At 36.5% G+C, this 14,053-nt stretch overlaps 1 protein-coding gene across 17 annotated transcripts in view; it reads right to left on the bottom strand.

The window, feature by feature from the left end:
• Nucleotides 1-14,053, bottom strand: part of APC (APC regulator of WNT signaling pathway) — a gene marked incomplete at its 5' end in the record, with an annotated part of 138,502 nt that overhangs the window by 54,167 nt on the left and 70,282 nt on the right. For all 17 annotated transcript variants that reach the window (XM_079702112.1, XM_079702121.1, XM_079702114.1 and 14 more), the window contains 2 exons: nucleotides 9,031-9,144; nucleotides 12,373-12,481. In XM_079702112.1, coding sequence (XP_079558238.1) covers nucleotides 9,031-9,144; nucleotides 12,373-12,481 — 223 coding nt within the window. The remainder of the gene's footprint in view (nucleotides 1-9,030; nucleotides 9,145-12,372; nucleotides 12,482-14,053) is intronic.

Below are 14,053 nucleotides of genomic sequence, written 5' to 3'. Positions count from 1 at the left end.
AAATACCTACTGCAGCTAAACATTATTTTTATTCCCAACACTAAGATCACAATGATGGTAAGAGCTACTGCTCTGCCCATATCCTGAGACCTTCAAGTGAACACAAAGCAGTAACTACAGATCAAACAATGTGGAACTGAAAAAAATGTGGGAAAAGTGTTTTCAAGTATACGTTTTAAAAACAAGTACTGCCAATGTTGTAACATCTTCTGTAATAATTCTATAGTCAACATCCTAATATTGGTATAAAAAATTGTATTATAAGAGTAATTGTTGGGCTTCCCTGGTGGCGCAGTGGTTGAGAGTCTGCCTGCCGATGCAGGGGACACGGGTTCATGCCCCGGTCCAGGAAGATCCCACATGCCGCGGAGCGGCTAGGCCCGTGAGCCATGACGGCTGAGCCTGCGTGTCCGGAGCCTATGCTCTGCAACGGGAGAGGCCACAACAGTGAGAGGCCCGCATACCACAAAAAAAAAAAAAAAAAAGAGTAATTGTTTCAATGGGGAAAAAAGTGTTAGAAGCTAGATGGAGTCATTTCCAAACTTTTATGATTATGCACCCATCAATAAAAGATTTCTGAGCATGTATACCTCAATAGATAAATAATAAAAGTACTGTAACAAATAGCTTTAACTATATATATAGTTATAAAACTTACATACAAAACTTACCCTTTGAGCATATCTAATTTTGCTTAAATACAATGTCCTTACGATTTTATTGCCATAGTAAAAATGCTTATTGTTGCTATTTTCCAATGTTATGATAAACAAACACAGAAAAGCTCAAAAAAGTTGCACTCACCAAAAAAGAATCCTTCCTTCCTCCCTCCCTCCCTTCTTTCCTTCCTTTGTAACACTACAACTCTGCTGATCCTATATCATAATCCTGAAAATAGTGAACCTAAGGTAAATAATATTCTTTAATTAAGAAATTTTACCACATCCAATTTTCATCATGAAAACATGATGAAGAAGAAATACCTGTGCTTTTGGTAGCTTTCTAAAGAGACTGCAAAGATGAGTGATCACCTCTACATCAGATGGTAAATATTTCCTGACATTACATAAGCAATGAAACTACATACAATTAGTGGCTTTGTAATATTGTTGTAATTATTGTTCTCCTCTCTCTATGCAACTAACTCCCCTTCACCAATAAAGTCCTAAGTCAAAATTTTCAATATTCAGAGGATGAAAAAAGGAAATCGTATCTAATACTCCTCTCCACAGAACTACATTTCTGTATTGCTATTAGGTCACTAAATCCTGAAGTCAAGTCTGTGCCTTGGTGATTTCTGACACAACAACCTTTGTGCTTCTGTTACTCAACATGAAAATGGAAGAAGCCAGCAGTGTTTCTTTCCATTCTCTATATGACAATCTTGAATATTTATGAAATTATGTTTAACGAAAAATGCTTACTTGTTCTGCCATATGGAGATGGTATTACTTTTGCAAAACTGATTTAAAAAAATAATATAGTAATACAGTTCAATATGAATTCAGGACAACTCTCAACAAATTAGGAATAGAAGGTAAATTCCTTAACTTGATAAATGGTATCAAAAACCTTGAGTAAACAACATACTTAATGGTGAAATTTCAGAAGGATTCCTTTTAGAGCCAAGAGAAGATGAAGAAGACCAATTATCACTGCTTTTTATTCAAAGATGTATTAGAGTTCTTATTTAATACAAAGAGAAAAAAATGACTGGAAAAGACAAAATTGTCATTACTTGCAAACAAAATAACAGTTTGAATGGAAAATCCAAGAAAATCCTAAACTACTGAGACAATCTACTAAAAGAGTTCAGGAAGACTGCTGGACGCATAACAAATCAAATTTAGTAACATAATTAAAGAAAATCCCATTCACAATGCAACAAAAACTGTAAGATATCTAGGAATAAATGTAAAAAAAAGATGTGTAAGAGTTTTATGAAGAATACTACAAAACTTTTTCGAAGGACATAAAAATAAGACCTAAATGAACGGAGAGATAAAAAATTAATAACAATACCTAATATTTCCTGAGTGTTTTCTGTTTGCTGGATTCCAAGTGTTTTACATATATTAACTCATTTAATCCTCACATTTTACAGGGAATCATTATTTGTATTCTACCAATGGGAAAACTGAGACAGAGTTTACCCAAGATCACAGTGCTGATAAGTGACAGGTAGGGAATTAGAACCCAGGAGGACTGGCTCCAGAGTCACCCTTTCAACCAAGAACCAATCTTTATATTGTAAAGATATAAATTCTCCTCAAATTAATTATAAATTCAATGTAATTCTAATCAAAAGCCCATAAAGCTTTTCCTTGAATTAGATGAGTAACAAAACAGAATATAAACACATTTTTACAAACAAAAATAAGAAGGACTCACCCTACTAGGTACCAAGATTAATAAAGCCATAGCAAATAAAACAAATGTGGTTATCAGCGCAGGGACAGAGAAGCTAAAACAGACTAATCGAATAGAGTCTACAAATATCCAGCAAATGCAAACTTCTCAGATGCCAGAGACAGCATTACCAATCCATGGGGAAACAGTGGCACATCCAGTAAGTGATAATGGGAAATTTAGTTAACAACATAAATATGCATCGATCTGTGTGTATCTGTGTTATGCATATGTATGTATACATAATTAATTATATATTACATAATTAATAATATATATTTATTAAATAATCAAAATTATATTGCATATAATATATATTAAATAATTATATATACACTGATATGAAAATCATATGTGTGTGTATATACATATATATATATATATATAATTAGATTCCTACCTCCAAAACATATAATAGCAAATTTGAGATGAATTAAAGACCTAATTGTAAAAATAAAACATTAAAACTATTAGAAAAAAATACAAGGGTATCTTTAAGGATAGGAAAAGATGTATAAATAGGTCAAAGAAAGCACAAATATGGCAATACAATTAATTTAGCTTTATAACAAAAACCAATTTTTGTTATCATGAAGCTAAAGTAGGTAACATATTTGGCAGGGAGGTGCTGTGATATACATTATGTATAACAGATTGGTATCTAGAGGATATTAAAATCTCTCTCAAATACATAAGAATAAGACATTTAACATAATAGAAAATGGGCAAAGGATATGGAAAAATGACAAAACGAAAATCTAATAAATACATGAAAAGATAATCAGCTTCAGTAGTACTCATGGAAGTACAAACTAAATGACAAGATAATGTTTCAAATGCCCATTGATTGTTAATTATAAAATGTGACTCACAATTGCTGAAAAAATCAGGTAAAAGAAACTGGAATTCTCACATACAACTAGGAGAAATGTAAACTGATAAAATCATTTTGAGTGCAATTTGGAACACACTATTCAAAACACTCATACCTTATGACCAGCAATTACGCTTTTAGGTATATACCTTAGAGCAGAGGTCAGTAAATTAGGGCTTGCTAGCCATCTGTATTTATGAATTAAGTTTTACTGAAAGACAGCCATGCCCATCTGCTTATATATTGTCATCTATGGTTGCCTTCTTGTTACAAAGGCAGAGCTGAGTAGTTACGACAGAGACCATATGGCCACAAAGTTTAAAATATTTACCATATAGCCCTTTAAGAAAAAGACTGACTCTTGACCTAGAGAAACTGTTGTACGTGTTTACAGGATATGAATAAGTATGTTTATCAGAGTTGTTTTAACAGTGAAAAATTACGCATAGAGGAGAGCAGGCATGACCATACTAGGTGCAAATATGTGTTGAACAAATAATGGAGAAAATAAATAAATAACAAAACTGTTAACAGAGATAGAGACTAACACACACGCATGGGCAAGAGTGGATTTTGTTTCAACTTTCCCTAAATTGTTCCTCAGTCATTCGTATGTTTTACTGGTCACTTACATTTTCTTTTCAATAAATTGAATGATTACATCCTTTACCCATATAAAAAAAGAGTTGTCGGGCTTCCCTGGTGGTGCAGTGGTTGAGAGTCCGCCTGCTGATGCAGGGGACACGGGTTCGTGCCGGGAAGATCCCACATGCCGCGGAGCGGCTAGGCCCATGAGCCATGGCTGCTGAGCCTGTGCGTCCGGAGCCTGGGCTCCGCAACGGGAGAGGCCCCAGCAGCGAGAGGCCCGCGTACCGCAAAAAAAAAAAAAAAGTGTTGTCTTTTTCTTATTGTTTGTAGGAATTCTTATAGTACAGGGATATTAACCTTTTCCCCTTACGTGTACAAATATTTTCCCTTAGTTTATTTTCTGCAGGATGAATGTTTTAAATTTTTATGAAATAAATCCTGTTTCCCACCCCACCTTTATTGCTTTTGAGTTTCCATTCTTAATTAAGATCTCTCTTGTTCTATATTTTCTTCTATTAATTTTATGTTTATTTTTTACATTTAGATATTTAATCCACCTATAATTGTCCATGTACAAGATGTGAGTTAGGGATCTAATTCAATTTCTCTTCTACCAAACAGGTTCCTAGTTATACCTATGCGTTTATTGAGTTATTTACCATTTCCCCCCAAATTTATAACTTTTATCATTAAAAGATTCCATATCTTCTTATATCTTTTTCTAGTCTCTATTCTGTTCTATTTGCCTACATCTATACCTGTGCTATCATACTGTGATTACTACAACACCTTTACAGTAAGTTTTAACAAATGGTAAGGTAAATCCTCACTCATAATTTTCTTAAATACTTTTGGACATTTTTACTTTGCAAACTTTAGAATCATTTTTCCGGGCTCCAAAAAAAATTTAACGTTATGACTGGAATTGTATTATATATCAACTTTTTAAAGAAAGGCATTTTTAGGATATTAAAGTCTTCTCACCTAGGCTTCCTTATTTATTTATTTTTTTCAGCAACAGAGACATCAATGGTTTAATGGATGGGGGATCTTACACACCTGAAGCAAGGTCCCGGAGTGACACCCCACCATGTGCGGCAGACAGCGGGCAGGACATGGCAGTGGGTTTCCCTCCCGGTGGAAGGGGAGATTTGCTAGTTATAGGGAGAATTACCTCAGGCAGGTGCATTAGTTACCAGGGAAGCCAGAAGAAACTAGCAGAGGGGGACGTTCCTCACTGCCCCACTGATGAGAACAATCACCAGCTGGGGCCTGGGGCAAGCATGCAGGAAGGTCAGTCATGTGAGTGGGGTGTAGGTGAAGCAGGCACTGGTCGAGCAGGGGATGTACAGAGAGCAAGACAACAGCCGTCCTGGGTGGCCTGATCATACGCTCCACCCCTCCATACCCTGCACGACCCTTACCATCTGGGTCCGCCCCTCTTCTGCGATTCCCTGGGGTCAGCTATGTAGGGGCACTTCAACCAGATACCCCATATACAATACAGACAGCAGCATAGGCTCTATTTTTAAGCCCACATTTTGCGGCCTTTAGCAATTTTATACTTTTCTTCATGTGGGTATGTTCCAGGTATTTTAAAGTGTCCTGTTATTGTAAACAGGTCCTCCTACCCCATCTCCCATTTCCAAGTGGTAGCTATTGCTACTAGAGAAAACCTACTAATTTTTGTAATGTACCTTAACTCCAGCCACCTTACTCAATTCTCTCATTAGCTGAAATATTTTTTGACTCTCCTCTATGGTTTTTCTAGGCAAACAACCATATAATTTACAAATGACAATTATTTGGTCTCTTCCCTTCTAGTTGGAAAATAGTGTAGTATTTAAACAACTTATTTTCTTTCTAACTGAATTAGTGGACCTCCAAACACAGTTAAATAATAGTGATGACAGCAAGCACCCAACCATATTAATGAGTGCAATGGTAATAATCTTATTATTTCTCTATTCAAGTTAATATAAAGTTGGCTTCTGGTTTCTGATACATAATTATTCCTTAAAAAACTTTTACTCTATTCTTATTTGGAATTTTTATCCATCCTTTCTCCTTGCAAATGAGATCCCACATTTTTTTCTCATGGCTTCAGGTCTTCCTGGGATCCACTTCCCTATGTTCATTAGCTGGCCATTCTAGTCTTACATGTTGAGTCACTCAAGCAGAGAGTTAGGAGGGAAAGATGTACTGTGGACAATTACTAACAAATAGCTAACAGAAGCTAGCTATCAGCTACCAGAAGATCAGCATCTAATTCTTCTTCCCTCATAATTCCAAGGCATAGCAGAACAGTATCAGGGAAATGAAATATGAAGGCAGAATTATGTGAACACTGGTTATGTTGCCCAGCAGCCATGGTAAATTCTTTTTAACATTTTTATTGGAGTATAATTGCTTTACAATGGTGTGTCAGTTTCTGCTTTATAACAAAGTGAATCAGCTAAACATATACATATATCCCCATATCTCCTCCCTCTTGCGTCTCCCTCCCACCTTCCCTATCCCACCCCTCTAGGTGGTCACAAAGCACCGAGCTGATCTCCCTGTGCTATGCGGCTGCTTCCCACGAGCTATCTATTTTACATTTGGTAGTGTATATATGTCCATGCCACTCTCTTTGTCCCAGGTTACCCTACCCCCTCCCCATATCCTCAAGTCCATTCTCCAGTAGGTCTGTGTCTTTATTCCCATCTTGCCCCTAGGTTCTTTAGAACTTTTTAAATTCCATATATGTGTGTTAGCATATGGTATTTGTTTTTCTCTTTCTGACTTACTTCACTCTGTAGGACAGACTCTAGGTCCATCCACCTCACTACAAATAACTCAATTTCGTTTCTTTTTATGGCTGAGTAATATTCCATTGTATGTAAGTGCCACATCTTCTTTATCCATTCATCTGTCGATGGACACTTAGGTTGCTTCCATGTCCTGGCTACTGTAAATAGAGCTGCAATGAACATTGTGGTACATGACTCTTTTTGAATTATGGTTTTCTCAGGGTATATGCCCAGCAGTGGGATTGCTGGGTCATATGATAGTTCCATTTTTAGTTTTTTAAGGAACCTCCATATTGTTCTCCATAGTAGCTGTATGAATTTACATTCCCACCAACAGTGCAAGAGGGTTCCCTTTTCCCCACACCCTCTCCAGCATTTATTGTTTGTAGATTTTTTGATAATGCCATTCTGACTGGTGTAAGATGATATCGCATTGTAGTTTTGATTTGCATTTCTCTAATGATGTTGATCATTCTTTCATGTGTTTGTTGGCAATCTGTATATCTTCTTTGGAGAAATGTCTATTTAGGTCTTCTGCCCATTTTTGGATTGGGTTGTTTTTTTGTTATTGAGCTGCATGACCTGCTTGTAAATCTTGGAGATTAATCCTTTGTCAGTTGCTTCATTTGCAAATATTTTCTCCCACTCTGAGGGTTGTCTTTTCATCTTGTTTATGGTTTCCTTTGCTGTGCAAAAGCTTTTACGTTTCATTAGGTCCCATTTGTTTATTTTTGTTTTTATTTCCATTTCTCTAGGAGGTGGGTCAAAAAGGATCTTGCTGTGATTTATGTCATAGAGTGTTCTCCTTATGTTTTCCTCTAAGAGTTTGATAGTGTCTGGCTTCACTTTTAGGTCTTTAATCCATTTTGAGTTAATTTTTGTGTACGGTGTTAGGGAGTGTTCTAATTTCATTCTTTTACATGTAGCTGTCCAGTTTTCCCAGCACCACTTATTGAAGAGGCTGTCTTTTCTCCACTGTATATTCTTGCCTCCTTTATCAAAGATAAGGTGACCATATGTGCATGGGTTTAACTCTGGGCTTTCTATCCTGTTCCACTGATCTATATTTCTGTTTTTGTGCCAGGACCTTACCATCTTAATTACTGTAGCTTTGTAGTACAGTCTGAAGTCTAGGAGCCTGATTCCTCCAGCTCCGTTTTTCTTTCTCAAAATTGCTTCGGCTATTCAGGGTCTTTTGTGTTTCCATACACATTGTGAAATTTTTTTGTTCTAGTTCTGTGAAAAATGCCAGTGGTAGTTTGATAGGGATTGCACTGAATCTGTAGATTGCTGTGGGTAGTATACTCATTTTCACAATGTTGATTACTCCAATCCAAGAACATGGTATATCTCTCCATCTGTTTGTATCATCTTTAACTTCTTTCATCAGTGTCATAATTTTCTGCATACAGGTCTTTTGTCTCCTTAGGTAGGTTTATTCCTAGATATTTTATTCTTTTTGTTGCAGTGGTAAATGGGAGTGTTTTCTTAATTTCACTTTCAGATTTTTCATCATTAGTGCGTAGGAATGCAAGAGATTTCTGTGCATTAATTTTGTATCCCGCTACTTTACCAAATTCATTGATGAGCTCTAGTAGTTTTCTGGTAGCATCTTTAGGATTCTCTATGTATAGTATCATGTCATCTGCAAACAGTGACAGCTTTACTTCTTCTTTTCTGATTTGGATTCCTTTTATTTCTTTTTCTTCTCTGACTGCTGTGGCTAAAACTTCCAAAACTATGTTGAATAAGAGTGGTGAGAGTGGGCAGCCTTGTCTTGTTCCTGATCTTAGTGGAAGTGGTTTCAGTTTTTCACCATTGAGGACGATGTTGGCTGTGGGTTTGTCATATATGGCCTTTATTATGTTGAGGTAAGTTCCCTCTATGCCTACTTTTTGCAGGGTTTTTATCATAAATGGGTGTTGAATTTTGTCAAAAGCTTTTTCTGCATCTATTGAGATGATCATATGGTTTTTCTCCTTCAATTTGTTAATACGGTGTATCACGTTGATTGATTTGCGTATATTGAAGAATTCTTGCATTCCTGGGATAAACCCCACTTGATCATGGTGTATGATACTTTTAATGTGCTCTTGGATTCTGTTTGCTAGTATTTTGTTGAGGAGTTTAGCATGTATGTTCATCAGTGATATTGGTCTGTAGTTTTCTTTTTTTGTGACATCTTTGTCTGGTTTTGGTATCAGGGTCATGGTAAATTATTTATTTTGAACTAGTGTCAAAGTAAAGACAGACTTTAACATATTTGTAATAATAAAATTTAATCAATGGTAACAGAGCTGTAATTGATTAGATTCTTAATAGATCTCTAGCTAGTGCTGTTTCACAGTTTAATAATAAATAAGTTACCTGTGCACGTTTTTCCATATCCTGGCAAGTACCCAGTTGTTCTTCCATTGCAACTCTGATTTGCCTTGCTTCATATTCCAATTGCCTTCTGGTCATATCTGTCTGTAAGGAAAACTGAAACCACAAATAAAATGGAAATGTTAATATCTTGTGTGTTTATCAGTAAAAATAAAAAAGCATATAAGTACCAATAAAGAAAATGAATAATCAAATATGTAAGTTACTGTGTATGAGAGAATTATTTTTTACTCCAAAGAGTCCTAAAACTTGATTATCAGTGCTAGGCTCAGACTGGGTCTTTGATGTGAAATGCAGAGTTGAAACACTTTTATTGCTCCATAGTCACAAACAGCTTTAATTAAATTGTACACTTTCATTTAAAATATATAATTGGGGACTTCCCTGGTGGCACAGTGGTTAAGAATCTGCCTGCCAATGCAGGGGACATGGGTTTGAGCCTTGGTCCAGGAAGATCCCACATGCTGCAGAGCAACTAAGCCTGTGTGCCACAACTACTGAGCCTGTGTGACACAACTACTGAAGCCTGCGCACCTAGAGCCCGTGCTCTGCAACAAGAGAAGCCACCACAATGAGAAGCCTGCGCACGAAAGAGTAGCCCCTGCTCGCCAGAACTAGAGAAAGCCTGCATGCAGCAACGAAGACCCAATGCAGCCATAAATAAATAAGTTTTATAAATAAAATAAAATATATAATCGGTCCAGTTAGGCTAAGCCTATCTTCAGTCACCTTATAATCCTTCTGCTCTGAAGAAGTAGTACTTTGAATTATTAAAAACTAGAATAGTAATGTGGACAACATAGAATAATCAAGAATCAGGTCCATCATCCTTAAGTTTATACCTCAATTTTAGGTATGGACTGTTGTATACATGTAGACTAAACAGAGAGAACTTTCCCATTTGTAAAAAGAAGAAAATGGAATAAGAAAAAGCTTTTATATAATATAATCATTAATTGTGAGACAACGCAAACTTTTTGGTAAAAATCCAAATGTGAACCCAAGTTGAAACAAACCAAAAAAAGTACTTCACAGAGTGGGTGTTAATTCATTCAAAATTTTATTTGCCCTTTAACTAAAATTCCAGGTACTGTGGTAACTGCTAGGCATAAAAAAGGATGAAAAGGACAAGGTAAATAAACTTGCAAAGACATGCTCCAAGAGGTGATAAAGGCTAAAAATATGATTAGACAAAATGATAAGTAACAGAGTTATAATGGGCCATGACGAGAGTAAGGAAGTGCTGTACATTTTCCATGCTCTATATGCCCAATAAAAAGCTGCATGTGTGGAAATTCCTGGTGGTCCAGAGGTTAGGACTCTGTGCTTTCATTGCTGAGGGCCTGGGTTCGATCCCTGGTCAGGGAACTAAGATCCCACCCCCCCAAAAAAAAGCTGCATGTGCACATGTCTGACTCAGAATAGCATTCTGTAGGCCTAAGGATCCCAAATTGTGTTGTCAGATAAGTCAGAGGAGCTCTCACCCATTTCCTTTGCAATATACAGATGACATAAGCAGAATGTATTCCTATAGGCATACCCACATCATGGGTTGCAACACAGATGAAATAGTCTGCATGTTATTTCTAATTCCCAGTGAGCCAGTCGTAACTACACTCATTTGTCCTCCACTTCCCCAACCCCCCTGCACAAACGTTGAACGTGACACAGTATGTTATAATAATGCAGTTTAGATCTGATGTTTTAAGCAATACCTAGTATCTTAATAAGTATTTCCATATGAGAGTGTTCTTAACTTGGCTTCCCAATATAAAAGCAAAGTTTTGTGAAATTAAAAAATATTTATGAAATGGAAGCAATTTACATTCGCTAATGTTGCCAAATGGTCCATAACATCTTACATATCCTCTTTTTCACACATACACACTGTATTTTATTTTTACAAGAGATAAATAAACTGACACCAAGCTTTGTAAATGGAAGACCACAACAAAACCAACAATGATTGCAATTACCAAACACGAAACACACTCATACTATTACATATCCTCTTAAATAAATGTGATTGGCTATTTAGTAAATTAACATGGGAATGAATGATTTGACAATTAATCTTTGTTTCAGATATTAACCAATCGATCTTGAATTGTCACATACACGACTGCATGCAGACAGTTGGATTCTAAATTTTGTATGCAAAACAATGCTTTACTATTTTTAAGAGTAAAAATCCCACCAAACCCTCCTGAGTTCCTAATCCTCATGTGCCAAGAACTCTCCATGAACTGTTCTTTCACTAGTGGTGTCTCCTTAACTCCTGAAAAGACATTAAGACATCGTCAGGATGGGAGATTTGTTCCCTCTCAAAATCCTGGATGACTGTTCTAGGAGGCTGAGCACTTAAGCTTCTAGCTCTAGCTCCCACCAGGCAATGCCCACTCCAGTCAGGAAACTGACTATGTGTTTTGAAAAAGGTTTTCCTTCTTTGCACTTTTGCCTTTTGTTTATTATGCTCTCTCAAAAGTGCTATTAGAAAATGAAAGGGAGTTCCCTGGCGGTCCAGTGGTTAGGGCTCCACGCTTCCACTGCAGGGGGCCCGGGTTCAATCCCTGGTTGGGGAACTAAGATCCCACGAGCTGTGTGGCAGGACCAAAGAAAAGAAAAGAAAATGAAAAATTTAAGCTAAGAGCGGAAGATATATTTTAATTAGCCTATTTTTTCCCTTTTTAAAAATTATTTTAAAATTTATGGATAACAGTTAAAATATAGTCTTGTTTAAAATTATTAATGTATTTCAGAAATGTTCTTACATGTGCCATCCCATGAATGAAACAGTTGACATGGAGAGGCTGGGTGGGGAGGAAGAGGATGACAGAATTAAATTATTTTTTACATAGTTATATTTGCAAAACAAGTTTCGTATACCTGCAAAAAGCCCTAAAGTCCATACCACCAGATACTGTCATTTGAATAGGACACAAGTTATCGCTAAGATACTTTTAATGCAAAAATTATCTAGCATGAGTCCTGTAATACAGTTCAAAAAACAGACAGATGGTAATAAACATTTCTACAGAGTATGTCTGGTAATTGAACATACAGAATAAAAAACCAGTTTCCTAGTAGAACCCTGAGTCCTTTAGTATTCAAACTTAAGAGGTTTTCTTAACAAGGGACTTAAAATAAATATGCTTGAGCGTAATGAAGTTTTATCACCTTTATAAACAAAATTCATTATTATATATTTAGGTTTATTTAAAGTTGGATAAAACATATTACTGTTTACAAATAACTATAAATGCAGTTATAAATTTATATATACTTTTATATATTAAAAATAAGTCATTTTGTCAAGTTACTTACATTTTCAGTTAAAGGAAGACTATCTATTCTTTTAGTGAGATTCTGAAGTTGAGCATAATACCAGTCTTTTTCCTTTTCTTCTTTGTCAAGGTCAGCAAGAAGCAATGATCTGTTTTTCAAAAAAAGTTAAGTTTACACAATGCTAATATAGCACACACAACAGCAGTTCTGATAAGCTGTAACTGTACTGTTCTCTATTTAAAGTATAATGAATAAATGAAAATATTTTTAATTTTGGATTTTTGAAGGTGGGACTTAATACAAGAATAAAAAGTATAATAAAGGAGTAAAGAAAAGCAGTAATTATGCAAAAAACAAACCTAGAGTACAGGGAACTACTGCATTGGACACAGATGTAGCTTTCAGCTTCTCAGCAGTCAAAACAGTAAGAAATATATTGTCACTGTGTAATAAGAGGAAGTTATTCTGAGGGAGAGAAACATTTTCTTAGTTTGGAATTTGAAGATGAATTTGTTACATAATTCTTCATAACCTAATCGATGATGTCCTCAATAACAATCTATATCAAGATACTCCATACCTGATCATTATAAAGATAAATGCGGGTTTCCCTGGTGGCGCAGTGGTTGAGAGTCCGCCTGCCGATGCAGGGGACGCGGGTTCGTGCCCCGGTCTGGGAAGATCCCACATGCCGTGGAGCGGCTGGGCTCGTGAGCCATGGCCACCAAGCCTGCGCGTCCGGAGCCTGTGCTCCGCAATGGGAGAGGCCACAAGAGTGAGAGGCCCGCGTACCAAAAAAAAAAAAAAGATAAATGCAAAATAAGAGTGTTAATGGGAAAAAATCAGTAGGTACAAGAAGTATATGATCTATCTCCTTTCCCAAAGCGACCACTATTATCACTCTCGTGTATATATTTCCAGAGACACTCTATAAAAATGCAAGGATATATGTATATAATTACGTGTACTTTTTTTTTTTTTTTTGCGGTACATGGGCCTCTCACTGTTGTGGCCTCTCCCATTGCGGAGCACAGGCTCCAGACACGCAGGCTCAGCAGCCATGGCTCACGGGCCCAGCTGCTCCACGGCATGTGGGATCTTCCCGGACCGGGGCATGAACCCGCGTCCCCTGCATCGGCAGGCGGACTCTCAACCACTGCGCCACCAGGGAAGCCCTACATGTACATTTTTAAACATAAATAGTAGCATATTTTTATGTGTGTTGTCGTATAACTTTTTTTTCCCACTTAAAAATCTATCTTGGAGATCATTCTGTATCAGAACATAAAAAGGTCCTATGTGTTTTTTGCTAGCTGCAAAGATATTCATGAATCCATACAGGGATAAACTATAACTGGTTCTATGTTGGAGGGCATTTAGGATCTTTCTAATCTTTTGCTATTATAAACAATGCTGCACTGAATATCCTTATACATAAGTTCATTTCACCAATGTGCAAGCATGTACAGAAGATAAATTCCTAGGGTAAGTAAATTTTAAAATTACTGCCCTTATTAGGTATTGTACCTATTTATGCTCTTGCCACCTTCACCAATGCAAACATTTTATGAAATGTTCCATCATCGGATGAATGGGTAAAGAAGATGTGGCACATATATACAATGGAATATTACTCAGCCATAAAAAGAAACGAAATTGAGCTATTTGTAATGAGGTGGATGGACCTAGAGCCTGTCATACAGAGTGAAGTAAGTCAGAA

This window comes from Hyperoodon ampullatus, assembly GCF_949752795.1.
Source record: "Hyperoodon ampullatus genome assembly, chromosome: 4".
Lineage (NCBI taxonomy): Eukaryota > Metazoa > Chordata > Mammalia > Artiodactyla > Ziphiidae > Hyperoodon > Hyperoodon ampullatus.
Note: the sequence above shows the minus strand (reverse complement) of the source record. Positions and strands in the feature narration are given on the sequence as shown.